General features: G+C 49.9%; 1 protein-coding gene across 1 annotated transcript in view; it reads right to left on the bottom strand.

The window, feature by feature from the left end:
* Positions 1 to 3,987: 3,987 nt before the first annotated feature.
* med28 (mediator complex subunit 28) overlaps positions 3,988 to 22,449 on the bottom strand; it is a 40,475-nt gene continuing 22,013 nt past the window's right edge. Inside the window, exons 3-4 of the mRNA XM_085966738.1 lie at positions 5,771 to 5,883; positions 3,988 to 4,355 (exon numbers count right to left, since the gene is read on the bottom strand). Coding sequence (XP_085822864.1) covers positions 4,158 to 4,355; positions 5,771 to 5,883 — 311 coding nt within the window. The 3' untranslated portion in view covers positions 3,988 to 4,157. The remainder of the gene's footprint in view (positions 4,356 to 5,770; positions 5,884 to 22,449) is intronic.

The following is a 22,449-nucleotide window of genomic DNA, read 5'->3' as shown; positions in this document are numbered from 1 at the left end:
GCTGGGTGAGACCTTCTGACAGGATCCACCATCTCCTTTTTCTGCTGGACCCTGAGGATGTTCCACATCCACACTGTCTGATCAATTTGTGGTAAAACTTGTTCTACTGTAAAGCTTTTCCACAAGGCAGAGGTGGTACAGTAGTGCAAATGAATGGAACGTCCCATGACAGTGTGGTCAGATCCATCTTTCACAACATCGGTAGCAGAGAGAACCTCAGTATATAGTGACACTTGCATACTGAGGGTCTCTGCACAGCTTGATTCAGCTGCACACAAAGGCCACCATCAGGATGAGAGTAACATTGGGTACGTTCTTTCTGCCTTTATCTGTAGATTTGTACATTGTCCTGGCAGAAATAGTCCATTTACAATCTCCACATAAAGTGGAAGATCGCAAGATGATCACCGCAGCACAGGGTATGGGCCAGACTTGTGCCATGAACAGCAACACCGAGAGCACCTCACACCTGATGACGAGATTCTTAGCTATGCCCCAGAGGAAGCACCGCACCTGCACTCCCAGCTTTCATTTTCCTCCCAGTTCTTGCTGCACAGTCCAGGTCCTCCTTCAAGAAAGGAGGGAGAGAGAAAACAGAACTACAGACCGGTTAGCCTGACCAGTCATTGGGAAAATGTTGGAATCCATTAAGGAAGTGGTAACAGGGCACTTAGAAAATCAAAATGTGATTAGGCAGAGTCAGCATGGATTTATGAAAGGGAAATTGTGCTTGGCAAATTTATTATAGTTTTTGAGGATGTAACTTGCAGGGTAGATAAAGGGGAACCAGTGGAGGTATTATATTTGGATTTCCAAAAAGCATTCGATAAGGTGCCACAAAAAAGGTTGCTATGCAAGATAAGGGCTCATGAGGTTGGGGGTAATATATTAGCATGGGTAGAGGATTAACAACAGAAAACAGAGAGTAGGGATAAACTGGTCATTTTCTGGTTGGCATGCTGTAACGAGTGGGGTGCCGCAAGGATCAGTGCTTGAGCCTCAACTATTTACACTCTATATTAATAACTTAAGATGAAGGGACGAGTGTAATGTATCCAAGTTTGCTGACGATACAAAGCTAGGTAGGAAATTAAGCTGTGAGGACACAAAGAGCCTGCAAAGGTATATAGACAGGTTAAAGAAAGACTTGCATTATGTGAGTGGGTAATAAGGTGGCAGATGGAGTATAATATGGGGAAATGCAAGGTTATTCATTTTGGTAGGTAGAAAAACTGAGTATGTTTTAAATGGTCAGACACTATTAAATGTTGGTATTGAGAGATTTGGGTGTCCTCGTACAGGAAAGTTAGTATGCAAGTACAGCAAGCAATTAGGATTCTTATGTTCTTATGAACCAGACGCCCACGCCTTCGGTAATGAGACAGGTTCGTAAAGAGGATGAAAGATCAGTCAATCCAATTCTCAAAAACGTGATTTCACTTTTGATACGATTCACTTTGGCTCCTGAGGCCAGTTCACACTGTAACCAGAGCATTCAAATATCTAAACCAGGCAGGTTCACAGTTGGCCAAGCTATTCTTAATGATTGACCAGACAGCCTAGTTCTTTGATGTTAGCATAGATCTATTACTAGGGACAAGAAGTGAATGTTTAAGTGGATAGGGTGCAAATCAAACGGGCTGCTTTGTCCTGGACGGTGTCAAGCTTCTTGAATGTTGTTGGAGCTGCACTCATCCAGGCAAGTGGAGAGTATTCCATCACACTCCTTACTTGTGCCTTGTAGATGGTGGAAAGGCTTTGGGGAGTCAGGAGGTGAGACACTCACTGCAGAATACCCAGCCTCTGACCTGTGCTTGTTGCCACAATATTTGTGTGGCTGGTCCAGTTAAGTTTTTGGTCAATGGTGACCCCCCCCCCCCCCAAGATGTTGATAGTGGGGGATTCGGCAATGGTAATGCCGTTGAATGTCAAGGGGAGGTGGTTAGACACTCGCTTGTTAGAGAAAGTGCCTGGCACTTCTGTGGCGTGAATGTTACCTGCCACTTATCAGCCCAAGCTTGAACGTCATCCGGCTCTTACTGTAAGCGGGCATGGACTGCTTCATTATCTGAGGAATTATGAATGGCACTGAACACTGTGCAGTTATCAGCGAATATCCCCATTTCTGACCATATGTTGGAGGGAAGGTCATTGGTGAAGCAGCTGAAGATGGTTAGGCCTCGGACACTGCCCTGAGGAACTCCTGCAGCGATGTCCTGGGGCTGTGATGATTGACCTTCAACCACCACAACTATCTTCCTTTGTGCTAGGTATGACTCCAACCACTGGAGTGTTTCCCCCTCGATTCCCATTGACTTCAGTTTTACTATGGCTCCTTGATGCCACACTCAGTCACATGCTGCATTGATGTCAAGGGCAGTCACTCTCACCTCACCTCTGGAATTCAGCTCCTTTGTCCATGTTTGGACCAAGGCTGTAATGAGGTCGGGAGCCGAGTGGTCTTGGCGCAACCCAAACTGGGTATCAGTGAGCAGGTTATTGGTGAGTAAGTGCTGCTTGATAGCACTGTCGATGACACCTTCCATCACTTTGCTGAAGATTGAGTAGACTGGTGGGGTGGTAATTGGCCGGGTTGGATTTGTCCTGCTTTTTGTGGACAGGACATACCTTGGCAGTTTTCCATTGTCGGATAGATGCCACTGTTGTAGCTGTACTGGAACAGCTTGGCTAGAGGCGTGGCTAGTTCTGGAGCACAAGTCTTCAGCACGATAGCCAGGATGTTGTCGGGGCCCATAGCCTTTGCCGTATCTAGTGCATTCAGCCATTTCTTGATATCACATGGAGTGAATCGAATTGGCTGAAGACTGGCTTCTGTGATGGTGGGGACCTCAGGAGTAGGCCGTTAAGGATCATCCACTCAGCACTTCTGGCTGAAGATGGTTGCAAACGCTTCAGCCGTCTTTTGCACTCACGTGCTGGGCTCCACCATCATTGAGGATGGGGATATTCATGGAGCCTCCTCCTCCAGTTCGCTGTTTAATGGTCCACCACCATTCACGACTGCATGTGGCAGGACTGCAGAGCTTTGATCTGATCTGTTGATTGTGGGATCGCTTCGCCCTGTCTATAGCATGCTGCTTCTGCTTTTTAGCATGCATGTGGTCCTGTGCTGCAACTTCCCCAGGTTGGCACCTCATTTTTAGGTACGGCTGGTGCTGCTCCTGGCATGCTGTTCTACATTCCTTATTGAAGCAGGGTTGGTCCCTTGGCTTGATGGTAATGGTAGAGTGAAGGGTATGCCGGGCCATGAAGTTACAGATTGTGGTGGCAAACAATTCTGCTGCTGCCGATTGCCCACAGCACCTCATGGATGCCCAGTTTTGAGCTGCGAGATCTGTTCTGAATCTGTCCCATTTAACATGGTGGTAGTGCCACACAACACGATGGAGGGTGTCCTCAGTGTGAAGACGGGTCAAGTAGGTTTTTCCCATCATGAGGGGAAAAACCTACTTGACTTCATCCTCACCAATCTACCTGTCGCAGATGCATCTGTCCATGACAGTATTGGTAGCAGTGACCACTGCACAGTCATTGTGGAGACGAAGTCCTGTCTTCACACTGAGGACACGAAGACCCGTCTTCACACTGAGGACACCCTCCATCGTGTTGTGTGGCACTACCACTGTGCTAAATGGGATAGATTTAGAACAGATCTCTCAGCTGAAAACTGGGCATCCATGAGGCGCTGTGGGCCATCACCAGCAGCAGAATTGTATTCCACCACAATCTGTAACCTCATGGCCCAGCATATCCCTCACTCTACCATTACCATCAAGCCAGGGGATTAACCCTGGTTCAATAAGGAGTGTAGAACAACATGCCAGGAGCTGCACCAGGCATACCTAAAAATGAGGTGCCAACCTGGGGAAGCTGCAACACAGGGATGGTGATGGAGGAGTTTGGGACATTGGCTGAAAGGTATGATTCTGTGAGTATGACTAACTGATAATAACTGATCTCAAGTAATTTATATGTTGCAGTCCCAAAGGTTGTAATTGCAAAGTGATTTAGTCATTGTACATAATACTCTTGGTACCATTCAAGAGATTAACTGGAACTGATTGTTCTACCCTCCGCCCACCCTCCAAAAAAGTTAAATTGAAATGCCCTGACACCTTGGGTTGTGTGTATAATTTTCACGTTTGCTTTAGTGGAGCTGGGATATTTGCAGATGCTTGTTCAAGATAGGCCAAAGGTCCTTGAGCTAGGTCTGCTGATTTTTTGGGCTGTACGTTAATATCTTCCAAGACTTGTTGCCAGTGGCGCAGCTTGCTTAGGTGCTTCTGGATCAAGACCTCCTTTCTCTGTAGCTCATTTTTCAATTCAGAAACATCCTGTAAAACAATGTAAATAAATATATATATATCTTTTTTCAAGAACCTTCCATAAAACACAGAGGTATTTAATGCTTAAACTTTAAAGAGGCACAACATGGGCAGGAATTTACAGGTAATACAATATACATTAAGGCAAAAGTTTCTGAAAAAAAACAGTTGAGCAGTGCAAAGCAGTGGATCTGACAGGCCCATGACACACTCATACTGTCTGTAATTGTTCAGTCAATAGTAGCATTTGGAAATATGAAGGTCACCCCACTGGGCAGGGGAAGGGGGTAAAATGGGTGATGTCAGAAACAGAGATACAACAGTCAACATACTTAAGTTACATTTTGTCTTTGAAAAGTGCATGAAAGTTTTGCAAGAAATACTTTTAAGAGAAAGAGGCAGAGGGGGAGCGGCGCGGGAGGGACGGGCGCAGGGCGCGGGAGGGACGGGCGCAGGGCGCGGGAGGGACAGACAAAGAGCCGGAGAGAAAGAAAAGGAGAATACACAAGGAGAGAAAACACAGGGCAAAGATAATATAAACAAGTGGTGTCCAAACTGCAATGTGGATGTTCTTGCAATCCAACCTCTTAAGTACTACTATCTACAGTAGTCAAATGGGTTCCAAAGACCATTAGCATCTCACTTTTCTCAACCTGTGCATGTTCACGCCACCAGTCTGCTACACATTTACTCTCCTCCAGTATTTGAAGTACTCTGTTGCCTGAAGAACCAGTGATGAAGTAGGATTTGGGCTCCAGAATTGATTAATGCAGGAACACGAGTTGGCCATTTAGCCCCTCGAGCCTGTTCTGCCATTCAATGAGATCACTGCTGATCTGTGACCTAACTCCATATATCCACCTTTGCCCCAACTGCCGTTTGCAGAAGAGAGTTCCAAACTTTTACTACCCTCTAAGTGTAGATGTATTTCCTAACTTCACTCCTGAAAGGCCTTGTTCTACCTTTTAGGCAATGTCCCCTAGTCCTAGACTCCCCAACCAGCGCTATTAGTTTTTCTCTCTAATCCCCTTAATATCTTTGATCAAATCACACTTAACCTTCTAAATTCCAGGGAATATAACCCTAATTTGTGTAATTCCTCCTTGTAATTTAATCCTTGGAGTCCAGGCATCATTCTGGTAAATCTACACTGCGCTCCCTCCAATGCTGATATATCCTTCTTAAGGTGTGGTTCCCAGGCACACTCCAACAGTTATTTCTCTTTCATAAAGATTACATAGGCTAAGAAAACCCAGCACTTCTGCCATCATCTTCATCCAGAAATATACTAACGCCATTCAGCTTTATTGTAGATCCGAGTAATAAAATACCCATTACTCATTCCACAATTAATTATTCCCTCTAGACAACTTATCCAGAAAGGAAACAAAAATATAAAACCACAGAAAATAAGCTCTCGTCACCTCTTTTATGACTTGTTCAGGTTTTTGTACAGCAAGCTGTAGCCTCTTCTGAAGAAAGAAACACTCAGTTTGTCTGGCGACATCCAAAAACTTTTGAATGCATTGCTCTACACCTGTGGCAAAAATAAATGAACACATTCATAGAAAAAATTCCATGTTGAATCCAAATATCTCTAAATCTGCATCAACTGTAGAACTAAAAGTTAAGTGAAAAATGCCATAAGATGGTAATAAGATAAACTTTTTAATAATTTAGTTATCTTTGAGGCTCACAGCCTTTTTGCTAATTGCCCTTAGCAGGTAAATCTCTTCCATATGCCTCCATTCAACGCCTGTCCTGCTGTGATAAATTGACCAAACGAGGATTCAGTGCTTTTCTTGCTCGAGGGGAAAAAATGGCAAGAACTGCTACTAGAAAGGGATAGGGCCAAATTAAAACAGAACTATTGGTTCTTCAGCTTTCCTCCCCCCCACCCTCCCCTCTTGTAACTGTTCATAGTGCCACAATTTTGAATCTGGAGCACACTGAATGGATAATCACATATGCAGACCAGCATTCCCATTACTCTGTGACAAAGCAGACTGCACTGATGCTGAAAATGTCCCAAGACAAAATGTTTGCAACACGAGGGTTTTAAATTACATCATTCAAAATTACCTAAGAAGGTTCCAGATCAGAGAATTTTCAGATGTGTAATTTCAAATTATGTCTATGCAAATATCAAATTACAGTTTTTATGACAAAAATTTACAGAAACAAAGATTTTGATTATGGTTTTAGTCAGGCCACAATAATAAAAGGGGCAATCAATATTTAGCTGCAGGCAGTTAGGGGAACATCTATGAAACAATGCCAAAATCAATCAGATTCAATATAAAATCCGAACAGGAAAGGGAACAGCAGTAATGGTAATTCTTGCAAATTAATCGCGAGACACGCTATTTTTAATAAAAATTTATGCCAACACGCAATCTCGCGAGTCGACAGTGAAAAGTCATGATTTTCCTCTTGGAGCAAATGGAGGATTGTGAACCGTGCTGCTGCACCGGAAACAGCTTCGGATTTGAATTTAACCCACCCCTCGAGCATTGAAACCATTAGGGCCAATAGGAGGAAGGTGCGGAAAAAGATAGCAAATCAAAAATAGACTTCTGGCGCTGACCAGGTCTCTGCGGTCTTGTGACAGTGCTGTGCATTGGTTGATGGTTTCGGGAAGGATTTTTTTGGTTGGTGGAGAATGCTACTTCAGTAAAAGACAGTTTTAAGTGAAAGCCGCTTTAAATATTTTAAACTGCCAGAGCCAACGAGGACAAGCTGCTAAATGAACAAGTGGAGGCTAAGGCCGGAATTTTGCCGGCGCTCAGAGGGCGGGTTTGGAGGCAGGTCCAGTCAAAATAGCAAAGATTGACAGCGGGTAGGAAACCCACCATCAACCTGCCTCCACGCGAGTCTCCCAGGTGTCGGGTCGGTCAGCGGAGAACTGACCCGACACCAAGCGACGGGGGATACAATTGAGCTTGTTAAATGGCTTGTTAAAGAGTCAATTCAACACTATTTTGAGGCTTCCTTCCAATTTTATATTCTCCCCCATGGGTTACCCGCTGCTCGGGGAATACACCAGCTCAACCTGTTGTGATTTGAGTCTGCTCTGATGTTTCTGATAAGCTGACAGCTGCAGAAGTGGTGTAAAGGATACCATGTTACAGATGGTTAGTTTCAGAGCTCAGAAACTGTTATTTACTGCATCTATATATATAAAGCGGCTCTTCTGTCTGTCTGTCCGCCTGGTCTCTATACGTTTGGAAGTTACAGAGCGTACCGACGCGCGCATCGCCTCAAAAGAAAGCTTGCGATTCCGGACCGGTCATCGGCGTATTTACGTTTCGGCCGGACAAAAATCCCGCCCGCGGTATCCCAAAAACGTTCAGCGTTCCGCTCATTAGCATCTCATTAGCGACCGTGTGACGTCGAGGTCTTCCTACAGTTGAGTGTCGAGTGACTAGACGATTGACCAATCCTACGCTTCGGTGACCTGACCGGTCGACCAATCGGTGCGTGTGTGGGCGGGCCTTATCCTTCTGAACCGAGGTGAGTGGCCGCCATCTTGATTTTCCACGATTTTTTCCCCCCACACTTTCTGTGTGTTAGGGAACTAAGGTAAATATTTCAATTATGTGTTAGGCAATTAATTAACAATTTATTTGAGTTTTATATTGTGTTTAGCAAACCCCCCCCCACTCCGCCTCCTCACCCTCGCGCAGGGGGGACTCGGGGCCTGAAGCTGAAAAAATTTCTCTCTCTCTCTCTCTCTCTTCCCTCTCTCTCTCTCCTTCTCCTCTTCCCTCTCTCTCCCTTCTCCTCTTCCCTCTCTCCTCTTCCCTCTCTCTCCTTCTCCTCTTCCCTCTCTACTTCCCCCTCTCAGGTGTCGCGGACGGAGCGCGGGCGCGCCGCCCGAAGTTTCCCGCTCGCTAACGGCCTTGCCGGCTCCCGCAGCCCGCCCGCACTCGCCGCGCACGCGCCGCCCTCACCGCGCACGCGCACGCGCCGCCCTCACCGCGCACGCGCACGCGCCGCCCGCACTCACCGCGCACGCGCCGCCCGCACTCACCGCGCACGCGCCGCCCGCACTCACCGCGCACGCGCCGCCCGCACTCACCGCGCACGCGCCGCCCGCACTCACCGCGCACGCGCCGCCCGCACTCACCGCGCACGCGCCGCCCGCACTCACCGCGCACGCGCCGCCCGCACTCACGCCGCACGCGCCGCCCGCACTCACCGCCCGCACTCACGCCGCCCGCACTCACCGCACACGCGCCGCCCGCACTCACCGCGCACGCGCCGCCCACCCACCCGCAGCGGCCGTCCGTCAGCCGCGCGATACGCGGGGGACCTCAGCAACGGCACCGGACCTCAGGCACTAGGCAGGGGGGAGGGGCCGGAGAGAGGGACAGAGGGGAGTGGGGGAGCGGGGTTTGGGGGGGGGGGGGGGGAGAGGGGGGAGGGGGGTTGGGGGGGGTGGGGAGGGGAGGGAGAGGGGGGGAGGGGAGGGAGAGCGGGGGAGGGGAGGGAGAGAGGGGAGGGGAGGGAGAGAGGGGAGGGGAGGGAGAGAGGGGAGGGGAGGGAGGGAGAGAGGGGAGGGGAGGGAGGGAGAGAGGGGAGGGGAGGGAGGGAGAGAGGGGAGGGTAGGGAGGGAGAGAGGGAGGGTAGGGAGGGAGAGAGGGGAGGGTAGGGAGGGAGAGAGGGGAGGGGAGGGAGGGAGAGAGGGAGGGAGGGAGAGAGGGGAGGGGAGGGAGGGAGAGAGGGGAGGGGAGGGGAGGGGAGGGGAGGGGAGGGAGGGGAGGGGAGGGGAGGGGAGGGGAGGGGAGGGGAGGGGAGGGGAGGGGAGGGGGGGAGAGAGGGAGAGAGGGGAGGGAGGGAGAGAGGGGAGGGAGGGAGAGAGGGGGAGGGAGGGAGAGAGGGGAGGGAGGAGAGAGGGGAGGGAGGGAGGAGAGGGAGGGAGGGAGGAGAGGGGAGGGAGGGAGAGAGGGGAGGGAGGGAGAGAGGGGAGGGAGGGAGAGGAGGGGAGGGAGGGAGAGAGGGGAGGGGAGGGAGAGAGGGGAGGGGAGGGAGGGAGAGAGGGGAGGGAGGGGGAGAGAGGGAGGTGAGAGAGGGGAGGAGGAGAGAGGGGAGGGGAGGGAGAGAGGGGAGGGGAGAGAGGGGAGGGAGGGAGAGAGGGGAGGGAGAGAGGGGAGGGAGAGAGGGGAGGGAGAGAGGGGAGGGAGAGAGGGGGAGGGAGAGGAGGGGAGGGAGAGAGGGGAGGGAGAGAGGGGAGGGGAGGGGGGAGGTGAGGGGAGGGAGGGGAGGGAGGGGGGAGGGAGGGGGGGAGGGAGGGGAGCGGGGTGGGGAGGGGAGGGAGAGGGGGGGAGGGGAGGGAGGAGGGGGGGAGGGGAGGGAGAGGGGGGGGAGGGGGAGGGAGAGGGGGGGAGGGGAGGGAGAGGGGGGGAGGGGAGGGAGAGGGGGGGAGGGGAGGGAGAGGGGGGGAGGGGAGGGAGAGGGGGGGAGGGGAGGGAGAGGGGGGGAGGGGAGGGATGAGAGGGGAGGGGAGGGAGGAGAGAGGGGAGGGGAGGGAGAGGGGGGGAGGGGAGGGAGAGAGGGGAGGGGAGGGAGGGAGGGGAGGGAGGGAGGGAGAGAGGGGAGGGGAGGGAGGGAGAGAGGGGAGGGGAGGGAGGGAGAGAGGGGAGGGGAGGGAGGGAGAGAGGGGGAGGGGAGGGAGGGAGAGAGGGGAGGGGAGGGAGGGAGAGAGGGAGAGGGGAGGGAGGGAGAGAGGGGAGGGGAGGGAGGGAGAGAGGGGAGGGGAGGGGAGGGAGAGAGGGGAGGGAGGGAGAGAGGGGAGGGAGGAGAGAGGGGAGGGAGGAGAGAGGGGAGGGAGGGAGTGAGGGGAGGGGAGGGAGGGAGGGAGAGAGGGGAGGGGAGGGGAGGGAGGGAGAGAGGGAGGGAGGGAGAGAGGGGAGGGGAGAGGGGAGGGGAGGGAGGGAGAGAGGGGAGGGTGGGAGGGAGAGAGGGGAGGGGGAGGGAGGGAGAGAGGGGAGGGGAGGAGGGAGAGAGGGGAGGGGAGGGAGGGAGAGGGGAGGGGAGGGAGGGAGAGAGGGGAGGGAGGGAGAGAGGGGAGGGGAGGGAGGGAGGGGAGGGGAGGGAGGGAGAGGGGGAGAGGGGAGGGAGGAGAGAGAGGGGAGGGGAGGGAGGGAGAGAGGGGAGGGGGAGGGAGGGAGAGAGGGGAGGGGAGGGAGGGAGAGAGGGGGAGGGGAGGGAGGGAGAGAGGGGAGGGGAGGGAGGGAGGGAGAGAGGGGAGGGGAGGGAGGGAGAGAGGGGAGGGGAGGGAGGAGAGAGGGGAGGGGAGGGAGGGAGAGAGGGGAGGGGAGGGGAGGGAGGGAGGGGAGGGAGGGAGGGAGAGAGGGGAGGGGAGGGAGGGAGGGGAGGGAAGGGAGGGAGAGAGGGGAGGGAGAGAGGGGAGGGAGAGAGTGGGAGGGAGAGAGGGGAGGGAGAGAGGGGAGGGAGAGAGGGGAGGGAGAGAGGGAGGGAGAGAGGGGAGGGAGAGAGGGGAGGGAGAGAGGGGAGGGAGAGAGGGGAGGGAGAGAGGGGAGGGAGAGAGGGGAGGGAGAGAGGGGAGGGAGAGAGGGGAGGGAGAGAGGGGAGGGAGAGAGGGGAGGAGAGAGGGGAGGAGAGAGGGGAGGGAGAGAGGGGAGGGAGAGAGGGGAGGGAGAGAGGGGAGGGAGAGAGGGGAGGGAGAGAGGGGAGGGAGAGAGGGGAGGGAGGAGGGAGGAGGGAGGGGAGGGAGGGAGGGGAGGGAGGGAGGGGAGGGAGGGAGGGAGGGGAGGGAGGGAGAGAGGGGAGGGAGGGAGGGAGAGAGGGGAGGGGAGGGAGGGAGAGAGGGGAGGGGAGGGAGGGAGAGAGGGGAGGGGAGGGGAGGAGAGAGGGGAGGGGAGGGAGGGAGAGAGGGGAGGGGAGGGAGGGAGAGAGGGGAGGGGAGGGAGGGAGAGAGGGGAGGGGAGGGAGGGAGAGAGGGGAGGGGAGGGAGGGAGAGAGGGGAGGGGAGGGAGGGAAGGGAGAGGGAGGGAGGGGAGGAGGGAGAGAGGGGAGGGAGGGAGGGAGGGAGAGAGGGAGAGAGGGAGAGAGGGGGAGAGGGGAGAGGGGGGGAGGGGAGGGAGGGAGAGAGGGGAGGAGGGAGGGGAGGGAGGGATAGGACAGGGAGAGGACATGACAGGGAGAGGGGGGACACACAGGGGCAGGGAGACCAAACGCCCCAAAATTGCCCTCGCGCCCCAAAATTGCCCTCGCAACGCGGGGCTCCCCAGCTAGTTTATAATATATAGACATTTCTTTAGCTTGCAAGTGTTGAGGCAACTGTATATTCAGTGCCACCGCATTGGAACAACCCCTCTCACCATTAACAGATCACTTCTGTCATCTCACCTGCAGCTGCCATCTATTCCAGCAACATCAGTGCCCTTGTAAAAATCAGACCTTGGTCCTCTGAATCTTTCCACGATCAGCCCCAACATCACCAGGCTCACCAACCTTCTCTGCCATCACCTGATGCTGCACAGGACATCAGCCCCTGACAACATTGCTGCCCAGGAGACCAGCGATGGCATCACCATGGCCAGATTTACTTCACTTCACGCTGTAAACCCTGGTTGCCACATGATGCGCCAGGTTGACACCATCCCACACCAGCACCGTGAAGCATCCCTTTAATGTCCAAGCCATTCCATGCACACTCATCACTATAGCGGGGGGGGAGGTTATGTCTGAACATTCACTGGAACTCACGAAGACTCTTCTCAAGGTGCGCTCAGTTCTGTCCAATAAGGGGCAATGTTGGAAAAAGAGATTTCACTGTTTGACAACACATTACCAGAAACTTCACATGGACATTGGCTGAATCTCTCAGGTGCCTACCCTTGTGTGTTGTTAGTTGGTATGCTTGCAGTAGGATGAATGTGAGGGGTGGCGAGTGAGATGGGGAAGTAATAAAGTGGATAGAGGGGGTTTGGTGGAGGTGCAAGGTAAGTTGGTGAGAGTAAGGATGTGCAGCAGAAGGGTATGGAAGGCAGAGTGATGGGCAGGTATTGAGTGGCACAGCAGAGTGAGTTGGAGTGTGGCTTTGCAGTAACATTTACAGATCCATTGAAAGATTGGCGCCACTGCAGCAAGGGACTCCCGACGACATCCCTGCTTTTGCCCTCCTGTACAATGTGCAACCAGGCTGCGCGGAGTCATGAGGAGGTGTCTTACACCCTTGGAAGGGAAGAGAACCTCCCTGCGTGCTGTGACTCTCTCCATAAGCATATGGAGGGAGTCATTTGAGCACCTTTGTGCAGTGCTTGTCAGTGTTTGCAGGACCTCAATGCTGTCAAACACTGACAGAACAAGTGTCAAACTGAATATGGCCATGGTCTCTTTAAGGAAACCGGCTGATGACGCGTCATCAAATGACGGCATCAGACCTGCTTCATGTTAATTGACCGGGAAGCTCGCAGGGTGGGCTTAATAAGGCCAATCAAGGGAAAATCCCTTTGACAGAGCGGCTGCAGCCAGGATTGTGACTAGAACCCAGCTCTCCCGCCACCATCCTGACACCGATGATAAAATCACGGCCTAAGTGTGCAGCAAAATTTGGCAATTTTATTATCAGCATGTAGAATTGTCTGGTGGTTGGTGGGGGGGGGGGGGGGGCGGGGAGGAGGAGGTTGGACAGAGAAGATCATGGACACACTGAAAATTTCACAGATAGCCACCGTTGTAACTACCAGTGAAGCACAGACCGACCACAGACCCAAAGCAAGAGAGCACGTACATGGTGCCGACCCGGCTCGCTGTCTGTCCCTCTCTCTGCACAAGCAGCCCATCCTGCATCTACCCTCTTCCCACTCCGCCACGTCGTGATTTAATTATTTTTTAATGAGTTATTTCTGATCAAAATTAGACACGCTGTAAAGCGAGACCGCAACAGTGAACAAGAGTGACATGACGACCAAAATAATGATTTCCTTTTCCAACTTGAACTCACTATTAAAGCTCACTAAAAGTTTGGCTGGTTCTTACAGTGCATCACTAATATGCCTGCAGGCACCCTCTCTCACTCCCACTCAAATGGAGATTGATGTGTGTATTTATTTTTTAACATTTCTTTTATCAATTATTCAATGGTAGTGGATGCATCTAAACCATAAAGATAGCCGAGGCACTTCTGGAGGCATACACGATTGTGGTAGGATTCTGAAATTTTATTTTGCCATGTACACATTACGGGGCTGTCACCATCAGGACGTGTTAAGAGCAGGATTTTTAATCAAAAGGAAGTGAAAGATTGCATGCTCATTTGAGTATATGGTGCTTTCTCCATGAGAATCATGTAAATGGTTCACACTTTTAAACCAACAGTGGGCACACCTCTCGTGGTTTTACTTTACACTTAGTGTCAGATCTGGAGCACTTTTGTCTTACTTAGCTGCAAACCTGGCCTGTGTCTGTTCTAAAAGTTCAAATTCAAGTAATTGCAGCTATTTATTACATAGAATATACAGTTCTCGCGAATTAATCACAAGACTCGCAATTTTTAATGAAAATTTACCCCACCTCACAAAGGGTGGTGATAACGGGGAGGATTCTTCAAAAGTTTTTTAAAAGCATTTTGAGATGCAGTAATTAATTTTTGTAAAAGAGCTGTGACCTGTTAAGAGATTAAATAAACATAAGAACATAAGTAGTAGGAGCAGGAGTAGGCCATACGGCCCCTCGGGCCTGCTCCGCCATTCAATAGGATCATGGCTGATCCGAACCTAGACTCACGTCCACTTCCCTGCCCGCTCTCCGTAATCCCTAATTCCCTTATCAGCTAGGAAACTGTCTATCTCCGCTTTAAATTTATTTAATGTCGCAGCTTCCACAGCTCTCTGAGGTAGCAAATTCCATAGATTTACTACCCTCTGAGTGAAGAAGTTTCTCCTCATCTCAGTTTTGAAAGGGCAGCTCCTTATTCCAAGATTATGCCCCCTAGTTCTAGTCTCACCCATCAGTGGAAACATCCTCCCCGCATCCACCCGATCAAGCCCCCTCACAATCTTATATGTTTCGATAAGATCGCCTCTCATTCTTCTGAATTCCAATGAGTAGAGGCCCAACCTACTCAACCTTTCCGCATAAGTCAACCCCCTCATCTCCGGAATCAACCGAGTGAACCTTCTCTGAACTGCCTCGAGAGCAAGTATATCTTTTCTTAAATATGGAAACCAAAACTATACGCAATATTCCAGGTGTGGCCTCACCAGTACCCTGTATAACTGAAGCAAGACTTCCCTGCTTTTATACTCCATCCCCCTTGCAATAAAAGCCAAGATTCCATTGGCCTTCCTGATCACCTGCTGTACCTGCATACTAACCTTCTGTGTTTCATGCACCAGGAGCCCCAGATCCCTTTGTACTGTAGCACTTTGCAGTTTCTCTCCATTTAGGTAATAACTTGCTCTTTGATTTTTTCTGCAAAAGTGCATAACCTCACACTTTCCAACATTATATTCCATCTGCCAAATTTCTGCCCACTCACTTAGCCTGTCTATGTCCTTTTGCAGGTTTTTTATGTCCTCCTCACTCACTGCTTTCCCTCCCATCTTTGTATCGTCGGCAAACTTGGATATGTTGCACTTGGTTCCCTCCTCCAAATCGTTAAGAGATTGTAAAGAGTTGGGGTCCCAGCACCGACCCCTGCGGAACACCACTAGTTACTGATTGCCAACCCGAGAAGGAACCATTTATCCCAACTCTCTGTTTTCTGTTAGATAGCCAATCTTCCAACCATGCCAGTATATTACCCCCAATCCCGTGATTTTTTATCTTGTGCAGTAATCTTTTATGTGGCACCTTGTCAAATGCCTTTTGGAAGTCCAAATACACCACATCCACTGGTTCCCCTTTATCCACCCTGTTTGTTACATCCTCAAAGAATTCGAGCAAATTTGTCAAACAGGACTTCCCCTTCATAAAACCATGCTGACTCTGTCAGATTAAATTATGCTTATCCAAATGTCCTGTTACTGCTTCCTTAATAATGGACTCCAACATTTTACCAACCACAGATGTTAGGCTAACTGGTCTATAGTTTCCAGCCTTTTGTCTACTTCCCTTTTTAAATAAGGGCGTTACAATAGCAGTTTTCCAATCTGCTGGGAAGCACTGGCCAAGTGAAGTCTGTCCCAACAGAACAGCTCTCTCCCGTCCCAGTACTGGTGCCAGTGTCTCAAGAAGCAAAACCCTTTTCTCCCACACCAGTCTTTGAGCCACGCATTTAACTCTCTGATTTTATTTACCCTAGCCAAATTTGCCCGTGGCTCAGGTAGTAATCCAGAGATTATTACCCTCGTGGTTCTGTTTTTTAATTTGGCCCCTAGTTGCTCATACTCCCTCAGCAGAACCTCTTTCCTTGTCGGATCTATGTCGTTAGTACCAACATGGACCACGACAACTGGATCCTCCCCCTCCCACTCCAAGTTTCGCTCCAGCCCAGAGGAGATGTCCTTAACCCTGGCACCGGGCAGGCAACACAGCCTTCAGGACTCTCGCTCTCGGCTGCAAAAAACCCTATCTATCCCCCTAATGATACTATCCTCTACCACTACAACATTTATTTTTACTCCCCCCACTTGAATGGCCCCTCGTTCCACGGTGCTGTGGCCAGGTTGCTCATCCTCCCTGCAGTCCCCGTTCCCGTCCTCACAGGGAGTAAGAGCCTCGAACCTGTTGGACAAGAGCAAGGGCTGCGGCTGACCTGGGAGTGGAGTGAGCAGCGACGCCCGACCAGAGCGGACCTGCGTGAGGTACAAGCAGCGCGGCAACTTTAAAAGGAGGGGCGAGGCGAGGCTTACCAATTCAACAGCAGGGGAAAGAGGTAAAAAGTAATCAAAGTGTGACGTCACCAGGAAGGAGGTAAGTGATTGGTTGGTGAGTATTTCCCTCTTTTTTTAAACTTTAACTCTGGTTTATAGTTTCTAAGGTCTCTCTAGTGTAGCAGGGACTGTTGGTAAACCAGTTAACTGTAGTGTAATTAGTGGGATTGATTGATTGATTTAATTTAAATTCAATTAATTAAAGGGTAAGTCATGGCAGGACAGCCGGGCCCCATGATCTGCTCCTCCTGCGAAATGTGGGAACTCGGACACTTCCTGTGTCCCTGACAACTACATGTGCAGGAAGTGCATCCAGCTGCAGCTACTGACAGACTGCATTGCGGCGCTGGAGCTGCGATTGGATACATACTGGAGCATTCACGATGCTCAGGACATCGTGAATAGCACATTTACGGAGTTGGACACACCACAGGTAGAGATTGGACAGGAAGAAAGGGAACAGGTGACCAACAGGCAGAGTACTAGGCGCAGGCAGGTAATGCAGGGGTCCCCTGTGGCCATCCCCCTCTCCAACAGATGCACCACTTTAAGTACTGTTGGGGGGATGGCTTATCAGAGGAAGGCAGCAGCAGCCAACTTCCTGGCACCAGGGGTGGCGCTGCTGCACAGAATGGGAGGAAAAAGAGGGGTAGAGCTATAGTAATAGGGGATTCAATTGTAAGGGGAATAGATAGGCGTTTCTGCGGCCGCAAACGAGACTCCAGGATGGTGTGTTGCCTCCCTGGTGCAAGGGTCAAGGATGTCTCCGAGCGTTTGCAGAACATCTTGGAAGGGGAGGATGAACAGCCAGTTGTCGTGGTGCATATAGGCACCAACGATATAGGTAAAAAGCGGGATGAGGTCCTAAAAGCGGAATATAGGGAGTTAGGAGATAAATTAAAAAACACGACCTCAAAGGTAGTAATCTCAGGATTGCTACCAGTGCCACGTGCTACTCAGAGTAGAAACAGAAGGATACTTCAGATGAATACGTGGCTAGAGGAATGGTGCCAGGGGGAGGGATTCAAGTTCCTGGGACATTGGAACCGGTTCTGGGGGAGGTGGGACCAGTTCAAACCGGACGGTTTGCACCTGGGCAGGGCTGGAACCGATGTCCTAGGGGGAGTGTTTGCTAGTGCTGTGGGGGAGGGTTTAAACTAAAATGGCAGGGGGTTGGGAACCTGAGCAGGGAGACAGAGGAAAGGGAAACAAGGAGAAAAACAAAAGTGGCAGTCAGAGAAATCAACGGTTTAAATCAAACATGGCCACAGTAAATAATAATTATAATAGGTCTAAGAGCGTTAAAAAAACAAGCCTGAAGGCTGTGTGTCTTAATGCGAGGAGCATTTGTAATAAGGTGGATGAATTGGCTGTGCAAATAGAAGTAAACAAATACGATTTGGTTGGGATTACGGAAACGTGGCTCAAGGAAGGCCAGGACTGGGAACTCAACATCCAGGGGTATTCGATATTCAGGAAAGATAGGCAAAAAGGAAAGGGAGGTGGGGTAGCATTACTGGTTAAAGAAGGGATTAACACAATTGTAATGAAGGATATTAGCTCTGATGAGGTGGAATCTGTATGGGTAGAATTGAGAAACACTAAGGGGAAAAAAACGTTAGTGGGAGTGGTTTATAGACCTCCAAACAGTAAGGCGGAGGTTGGGGATGGCATTAAAAGGGAAATTAAAGAAGCGTGCAATAAGGGCACAGCAGTAATCATGGGTGACTTTAATCTACATAGAGATTGGGCCAACCAAATTAGTAACAATACTGTGGAGGAGGAATTCCTGGAGTGTTTACAGGATGGTTTCCTGGGCCAATATGTCGAGGAACCAACCAGAGATCAGGCCATCTTAGACTGGGTATTATGTAACGAGAAAAGATTAATTAGCAATCTTGTTGTACGAGGCCCCTTGGGTCGGAGCGATCATAATATGATAGAATTCTTCATTAAGATGGAGAATGAAGTAGTTGACTCGGAGACTAGGGTCCTCAATTTAAATAAAGGAAACTACGATGGTCTGAGGAGCGAGTTGGGTAGGATTGATTGGGGAATGGCACTCAAAGGGCTGACGGTGGATAGGCAATGGCAAACATTCAAAGACCGAATGGATGAACTACAGAATTTGTTCATCCCAGTTTGGCATAAAAATAAAACAAAAAAGGTGACCCAACCGTGGCTAACAAGGGAAATTAGGGATAGCATAAGGTCCAAGGAGAGGGCATATAAATTGGCCAGAAAAAGCAATAATCCTGAGGATTGGGAGCAGTTTAGGATTCAACAAAGGAGGACAAAGGGATTAATTAAGAAAGGGAAAATAGAATATGAGAGTAAGCTGGCAGGGAACATAAAAACTGACTGTAAAAGCTTTTATAGATATGTGAAGAGAAAAAGATTGGTGAAGTCAAGCGTAGGTCCCTTGCAGTCAGAATCGGGGGAATTTATAATGGGGAACAAAGAAATGGCAGACCAGCTAAATACATATTTTGGTTCTGTCTTCACAAAGGAGGACACAAATAACCTCCCAGAGATGCCGGAGAACATAGGGTCTGATGAAAGGGTGGAACTGAAAGAAATCAGTATTTGTAGGGAAATGGTGTTAGGAAAATTGATGGGACTGAAGGCCGATAAATCCCCAGGGCCTGATAATCTACATCCCAGGGTACTTAAGGAAGTGGCCCTAGAAGTAGCAGATGCATTGCTGGTCATCTTCCAGAACTCGATAGACTCTGGAACGGTACCCATGGATTGGCGGGTAGCTAATGTTACCCCACTATTCAAAAAAGGTGGTAGAGAAAAGGCGGGGAATTATAGACTGGCAAGCTTGACATCGGTAGTGGGGAAAATGCTAGAGTCCATTATAAAAGATGTAATGGCAGAGCACTTGGAAAGCAGTGACTGGATCGGACAAAGTCAACATGGATTTACAAAAGGTAAATCCTGCTTGACTAATCTACTGGAATTTTTTGAGGATGTAACTGGTAAAATAGATAAGGGAGTGGATGTGGTGTATTTGGACTTTCAGAAGGCTTTCGATAAGGTCCCGCATAAGAGATTAGCGTGCAAAATTAAGGCACATGGGATTGGGGGCAAGGTATTGACTTGGATAGAGAACTGGTTGGCGGACAGAAAGCAAAGAGTTGGAATAAACGGGTTGTTTTCCGAGTGGCAGGCAGTGACTAGTGGGGTACCGCAAGGATCGGTCCTAGGACCCCAGCTGTTCACAATATATATTAATGATCTGGACGAGGGAATTGGATGTAATATCTCCAAATTTGCAGACGACACAAAGCTGGGTGGGAGGGTATGCTGTGAGGAGGATGTCGTGAAACTCCAGTACGATTTGGACAGGTTGGGTGATTGGGCAGAAACATGGCAAATGCACTATAATGTGGATGTATGTGAGGTTATCCACTTTGGTGGCAAAAACAGGAAGGCAGATTATTATTTGAATAGCAATAGATTGGGAGAAGGGGAAGTGCAGAAAGACCTGGGTGTTCTTGTGCACCAGTCGCTGAAGGTAAGCATGCAGGTGCAGCAGGCGGTTAAGAAGGCAAATGGTATGTTGGCCTTCGTAGCAAGAGGGTTCGAGTACAAGAACAAGGATGTCTTGCTGCAGTCATACAGGGCCTTGGTGAGACCACACCTTGAGTATTGTGTGCAGTTTTGGTCGCCTTACCTGAGGAAGGACGTTCTTGCCATGGAAGAAGTGCAGCGAAGATTCACCAGGCTGATACCTGGGATGGCAGGAATGACGTATGAGGAGAGATTGTGTCGATTGGGCTTATACTCACTGGAGTTTAGAAGATTGAGGGGATCTCATCGAAACCTATAAAATTGTCAGGCCTGGACAGACTAGATGCAGGAAGGATGTTTCTGATGGCTGGGGAGTCCAGAACCAGGGGTCATAGTCTAAGGATAAGGGGTAAGCCATTTAGGACTGAAATGAGGAGGAATTTCTTCACCCAGAGAGTGGTGAACCTGTGGAATTCTCTGCCACAGAAGGCGGTGGAGGCCAGTTCATTAAGTATATTCAAGAAAGAGTTGGATATATTTCTTAAGGCTAAAGGGATCAAGGGATATGGGGAGAAGGCAGGGACAGGGTACTGAATTTGGATGATCAGCCATGATCTCATCGAATGGTGGAGCAGGCTCAAAGGGCCGAATGGCCTACTCCTGCTCCTATCTTCTATGTTTCTATGGCTCCTCCAACACTACCTCCTGGATCCCCGTACCTGCCTCACTCATAGTCACACCCTCCTGTCCCTGACCACGGACAACATCTGAATTAGCTAATCTAATTGGTGTGACTACTTCCTGGAACACAGAGTCCAGGTAACTCTCCCCCTCCCTGATGTGTCGCAGTGTTTGAAGCTCGAACTCCAGCTCATCAACACGGAGCCGGAGTTCCTCGAGCAGCCAGCACTTACTGCACGTGATCACTGTGAACGTCAATGGTGTCCACCAGCTCCCACATATTGCAGCAGTAACACATCACCTGCTCTCCCATTCTATGTAATTAATTAAATTTATTAATATAAAGCCACTAGTGAGGTTTATAAACCAAAAACCAATACGATTTCTTACCAAATCTCATGATTTTTAAGAATTTGTCTCAACATCTATGAGGCGCTGGGGTTGGCATTACTGGAACAGTCAAATATAAAAGATACTAGACCTTGAAAAAAAAATCATCTCGATAAAAAGAGAACTGGACATGATAAACTCTAAAGCAAAACTGCCAAATGAGGCAGTGGACAAGCGACAGGTAACCTTTGAACAGGAGATTATTAGGGTACAGACTGATATATTCTCACTATTAAAAATAGAAAGAAAGAAATTGCATTTATATAGCACCCTTCACAGATTCAGGAATCCCAATGTGCTTTACAGCCAATTAAGTCCTTTTGAAGTGTAGTCACTGATCCAATGAAGGAAACAGGGCAGCTAATTTGCACACAGCAAAGTCCCACAAACATGATAAGATAAATGACCAGATAATCTGTTTTTTGTTTAGTGGTGTTGCTGGAGGGGTAAATATTGGCCAGCATATATCAGAACTCCCTGCTCTTAGAGTTATACAGAACAGAAAGAGGCCCTTCAGCCCATCGTGCCCACGCCAGCCGTCAAGCCCTGTCTATTCTAATCCCATTTTCCAGCACTTGGTCCGTAGCCTTGTATGCTATGGCGTCTCAAGTGCTCATCTGAATGCTTCTTGAATGTTGTGAGGGTTCCTGCCTCTACCACCCTTTCAGGCAGTGAGTTCCAGATTCCAAAATCTGGGTAAAAAAGTTTTTCCTCAAATCCCCTCTAAACCTCCTGCCCCTTACCATGAAACTATGCCCCCTGGTTATTGACCCCTCTACTAAGGGGAAAGTTCCTTTCCATCTACCCCCCTCATAATTTTGTACACGTCAATCAGGTCCCCCCTCAGCCTTCTCTGCTGTAAGGAAAACAACCCCAGCCTGTCCAGTCTCTCTTCATAGCTGAAGCACTCCAGCCCAGGTAACATCCTGGTGAATCTCCTCTGCATCCTCTCCAATGCAATCACATCCGTCCTATAGTGTGGCGACCAGAACCGCGCACAGTATTCCAGCTGTGGCCTAACTAGCGTTTTGTACAGCTCCATCATAACCTCCCTGCTCTTATATTCTATGCCTCAGCCAATGAAGGCAAATATCCCATATGCCTTTTTAACCACTTATCTACCTGTCCTGCTGCCTTCAGGGATCTAAGTACATGCACACCAAGGTCCCTCTGATCCTCTGTCCTTCCTAGTGTCCTACCATTCATTGTGTATTCCCTTGCCTTGTTAGTCCTCCCAAAATGCATCACTTCACACTTTTCAGGGTTAAATTCCATTTGCCACTGTTCTGTCCATCTAACCAACCCGTCTATATCGTCCTGTAGCCTGAGGCTTCCCTCCTCGCTATTTACCAATCCACCAATTTTCATGTCATCTGTGAACTTACTGATCATACCTCCTATATTCATATCTAAATCATTAATGTATTCTACAAACAGCAAAGGACCCAACACCGATCCCTGCGGTACACCACTGGACACAGGCGTCCAGTCACAAAAACAACCTTCGACCATCACCCTCTGCCTCCTGCCACTAAGCCAATTTTGGATCCATTGTGCCAAATTACCCTGGATCCCATGGGCTCTTACCTTCTTGACCAGTCTCCCATGTGGGACTTTGCCAAAAGCCTTACTGAAGTCCATGCAGACTACATCAACTGCAGCACCCT

This window comes from Somniosus microcephalus, chromosome 2 (assembly GCF_052327205.1).
Source record: "Somniosus microcephalus isolate GS21.2 chromosome 2, FLI_Smic_1.0, whole genome shotgun sequence".
In the NCBI taxonomy this organism is placed as follows: domain Eukaryota; kingdom Metazoa; phylum Chordata; class Chondrichthyes; order Squaliformes; family Somniosidae; genus Somniosus; species Somniosus microcephalus.
The sequence above is the reverse complement of the archived record's forward strand: the minus strand, read 5'-3'. Positions and strand labels throughout refer to the sequence as shown.